The following is a 4,480-nucleotide window of genomic DNA, read 5'->3' as shown; positions in this document are numbered from 1 at the left end:
GAAGCAGGCTCCAGGCTCCGAGCTGTCAGCACAGAGCCTGACACGGGGCTCAAACTCACGAGCCGTGAGATCATGACCTGACCCAAAGTCAGACGCTCAACCGACTGAGCCACCCAGGTGCCCCTGAACCCCACATTTTAAGGACAGGAAAACTAGCCTGGCTCCATCAGAGGAGCATGTGACTCTGGACCTCCAGGTCATGAGTTAGAGCCCCTTGATGGGCATAGAGATTACTTAAATAAATAAAACTTTAAAGAAAAAAAAAGGACATTTGGGGTGCCTGGGGGCTCAGTCGGTTGAGTGTCTGACTCGATTTCGGCTCAGGTCATGATCTCATGGTTGTGGTTCAAGCCCCACATCAGGCTCTGTGCTGACAGCTCAGAGCCTGGAGCCTGCTTGAGATTCTCTCTCCCCCTGTCTCTCTGCCCCTCCTCTGCTTGCGCATATGAGGGCTCTCTCTCTCTCTCTCTCTGTCTCTCAAAATAAATAAATAAACATAAAAAAAAGAAGACAGGAAAAAACTAAAGCTCAGAAAGGGCAAGCGATGGGTGCCCACGGCAGAGAAGCCCCAGGACTCAGGTATCCCGAGTTCCCGTCTCTTCTACCAGACAGCCTTGCCCCACCAGAGACTTAAAGCTTCCCAGGGACTGAAGGCTGATATTTGAAACCTCTTAAGTCACCCCAAGCAGCGAATATAGAGAAAGTGCCTCTCCCCTTCAGCCAAGGGTCTTACCCGGACACCCCCTCCCCCTGGCAAGACTTTTGTTCCCAGAGCCTGGGAGAGGTGGGGACACAGGCCAACACTTAGATGTATAGACACCAGCGACCCCGAGCCCGCCCGGCACAGGATCCCTGCCTGTGGTATCTGGGACCGAGCACGACATTCAGGGACACTGGGGGCTGGGCGGAAGAAACTGGACCAAAGCAGGGGGAGGGAGGGCTGAGCCACCTCCCTCCCCTGCCACACATGGGCCCTGCGGTGTCCGGACCACCTGCTGGGGGCTGCCAGAAGGTGTGAGGCCCCCACGCCCCCCGCATCCCACAGCCCCTCCTGCCCTTTTCGGCCTGCTCCCCCAACCCTCCCACTTTAGGCGCTGAGGCCTTGGGAGTGGACCGTCCTGTCCTGTCTGGCCAGAGCTGCTCCGCCCCAAAGCCTCACACGGTCTCCCCCACCCTGCCCGTTCTCCTCAGCTGGCAAACCTAGCAGCGTGGGTTGAGCTGGGCCGGGGGGACACGGGCTGGGACCAGGGGACATGGGCTGGGACCAGGGACATGGCTGGGACCAGGGGACATGGCTGGGCCGGGGGGACACGGGCTGGGACCAGGGGACATGGCTGGGCCGGGGGGACACGGGCTGGGACCAGGGACACGGCTGGGCCGGGGGGACACGGGCTGGGACCAGGGGACATGGCTGGGCCGGGGGGACATAGTCTGGGACCAGGGGACACGGCTGGGCCGGGGGCACACGGGCTGGGACCAGGAGACATGGCTGGGCCGGGGGGAAACGGGCTGGGACCAGGGGACATGGCTGGGGCCGGGGGGACACGGGCTGGGACCAGGGGACACAGCTGGGACCAGGGGACATGGGCTGGGACCAGGGACATGGCTGGGACCAGGGGACATGGCTGGGACCAGGGGACATGGCTGGGCCGGGGGGACATAGTCTGGGACCAGGGGACATGGCTGGGACCAGGGGACACGGGCTGGGACCAGCGGACATGGCTGGGCCGGGGGCACACAGGCTGGGACCAGGGGACACGGCTGGGCTGGGGGCACACGGGCTGGGACCAGGGGACACGGGCTGGGACCAGGGACACGGCTGGGCTGGGGGGACATGGACTGGGACCAGGGGACACGGGCTGGGGCCAGGAGACACGGCTGGGCCAGGGGGACACGGGCTGGGACCAGGGACACGGCTGGGCTGGGGGGACATGGGCTGGGACCAGGGGACACGGCTGGGCCGGGGGGACACGGGCTGGGCTGGGGGGACACGGACTGGGACCAGGGGACACGGGCTGGGGCCAGGAGACACGGCTGGGCCAGGGGGACACGGGCTGGGACCAGGGACACGGCTGGGCTGGGGGGACATGGGCTGGGACCAGGGGACACAGCTGGGCCGGGGGGACACGGGCTGGGCTGGGGGGACACGGGCTGGGACCAGGGACATGGCTGGGACCAGGGGACACGGGCTGGGACCAGGGGACACGGCTGGGCCGGGGGGACACGGGCTGGGCTGGGGGGACACGGGCTGGGACCAGGGACATGGCTGGGACCAGGGGACACGGGCTGGGACCAGGGGACACGGCTGGGCTGGGGGTACATGGGCTGGGACCAGGGGACACGGGCTGGGACCAGGGGACATGGCTGGGCTGAGGGGACACCGGCTGGGACCAGGGGACACGGCTGGGCTGGTGGGACATGGGCTGCGACCAGGGGACACAGGCTGGGACCAGGGACATGGCTGGGCTGGTTGGACACTGGTTGGGACCACGGGACACAGGCTGGGACCAGGGACATGGCTGGGCCAGGGGGACATGGGCTGGGACCAGGGACATGGCTGGGCTGGTTGGACACTGGCTGGGACCACGGGACACAGGCTGGGACCAGGGACACAGGCTGGGACCAGGGACATGGCTGGGCCAGGGGGACACGGGCTGGGACCAGGGGACACGGGCTGGGACGAGGGACATGGCTGGCCTGGGGGAACACGGGCTGGGACCAGGGGACACGGGCTGGGACCAGGGACATGGCTGGGCCGGGGGGACATGGGCTGGGACCAGGGGACACGGCCAGGCTGGGGGGATACAGGTGGGGATAAAGGACATGAGCTAGGTAGAGGCCAAGGCTGGCGTGAGGGACACACGGGCTGGGTAGCTCAGCCCCGGACAGACGCGGGGAACAGCCCAGAGGTGCCGGGACCGGGCCAGCCGGGGCAGCAAGAGCAGGCAGAGGCCATGACTCGCCTGGGGTGGGACCTCGGGGAGGTCCGGCCTCTTGTGTCTTGGCCCCCCGGGGGGTCAGCGCCAAGCTCCTGGCTTTCCGCACAGCGTCCGGCTCAGAGTAATTACAAGACCGTCACCGATCCTGGCCATAAAAGGGAGGACGAAGCAGCCCAGAGACCTGGGAGAGCTAGGCCCCAGCGGCCTGGGGTCCCCCAAGCTGCTCGTGGGGGCTGTGCTGGCGAGGGCGACGCTCGGGCCTCACGTTCACGCCCCACACGCGCTCGCTCGCTCCGACCCACACGCACTCGCACACCTGCAACCTCGTGACCCACACGGTCCATCACACTCCCTGCTCAGGGCGGGGGGCGCGGGCCGCCGTCCTGAAGGGCCTCGGAAGGGAAGGCGGGGGTCTGTTTACACAGCTGAAGGGAAGGGGCACCTGAGGCCCGCGGGCCCTCCCACGCGGAGCAGGACGGCTGACACACGTTCAGGAACTGCTCAGCTCCTCAGCCACGCGGACCCCTCCACAGGCCGCGGGCACACACAGCAGGGTCACGCCGATGCCTGCACACACAAGCCCACCCACAGGCGGGGGCTCACGGGGTGACTTGCTCTGGGGCGGGGCTGGCAGCCAGCGGCGACTCAACAAATAGGGGTCCGCGCAAGGAACGGCATCGCTGAACCGACCGGACGAAGTCCAGAGTCCAGGAAAATCCAGGGAAGGGAGGAGGCGGGCGGTGGGGGAGACCAAGGCCACGTTCACACCCTCTGGAGACCTACAGGTCAGGCCGACGGCCACCCCGGACACAGAAACAACGCCTAGGGCCCCGATACCCCCCCCCCCCCCCCGCAAACGGCGGGTGAGGCAGGCGCTGCTCGCAACCACACCGGCGCACAGGCACCCAGCACACCCCCTCCCGGCGGCCGCCAGCGCCCCCCACCCCTAGCTGGGGAAGGAGGAGACAGCACGTAAGGAGAGGAGCCCCGCTCTCCACCCCGCGGACACGCGTGCACGCACGCCAGGCCTGAGCCCGGGGGAGACACCCAGGGACAGCGGCCGCGTCCCACGTGGGGCCAAGCCGCGCTGGCACCGCCCACTCTGCGCGCAGACGCCCGGGCCCAGCCGTGGGCCTGGAGCACGATCCTGGCGCTCCGGGTCCTGAGGCCTGTGGTTGGTGGACTTGGTCTGCCCGTGGGAAAGGGGTGCTCTCGGTGAACCCCCAGGAAGGCCCCTAAAACCGGCCTCGGGGGCATCCTCCACGCGGGAGGCCAAGCACACCGGCATCCTAGTCCTCACCCCGAATCAAAGGGCCATTTGGCCGGGCCGGTGGGCAGAGCTTCGAGGGAAGCGGGAGGGCCTCTGGAGACGAGACGTGGGGCCCCGGAGAGGCGACGGCGGGCTGGGGGTGTCCGTGGTTCCTACAGAGCGCGAGCGGCCACCGCGTCCTCCCTGGCGGCAGACCACAGCCTCCACGCAGGCCGCCCTCCTGCCGCGCGCGCACCCTCCAGTTCCAGTGCCCCCGAGGCCCAGGGCACCC

At 67.9% G+C, this 4,480-nt stretch overlaps 1 protein-coding gene across 1 annotated transcript; it reads right to left on the bottom strand.

The window, feature by feature from the left end:
* Positions 1-1,187: 1,187 nt before the first annotated feature.
* LOC105261357 (vegetative cell wall protein gp1) lies at positions 1,188-2,690 on the bottom strand. Its single transcript, XM_045048644.1, has one exon. The coding sequence runs from the start codon at positions 2,688-2,690 to the stop codon at positions 1,188-1,190; it is 1,503 nt and encodes a 500-aa protein (XP_044904579.1).
* Positions 2,691-4,480: the final 1,790 nt, after the last annotated feature.

Source organism: Felis catus, chromosome F1 (genome assembly GCF_018350175.1).
Source record: "Felis catus isolate Fca126 chromosome F1, F.catus_Fca126_mat1.0, whole genome shotgun sequence".
NCBI classification, from domain to species: domain Eukaryota; kingdom Metazoa; phylum Chordata; class Mammalia; order Carnivora; family Felidae; genus Felis; species Felis catus.
Note: the sequence above shows the minus strand (reverse complement) of the source record. Positions and strands in the feature narration are given on the sequence as shown.

What these genes read in the sequence shown, in the direction of transcription:
- LOC105261357 (XM_045048644.1), bottom strand. Translation starts at nt 2,690, where the DNA reads ATGTCCCTCGTCCCAGCCCGTGTCCCCTGGTCCCAGCCCGTGTCCCCC.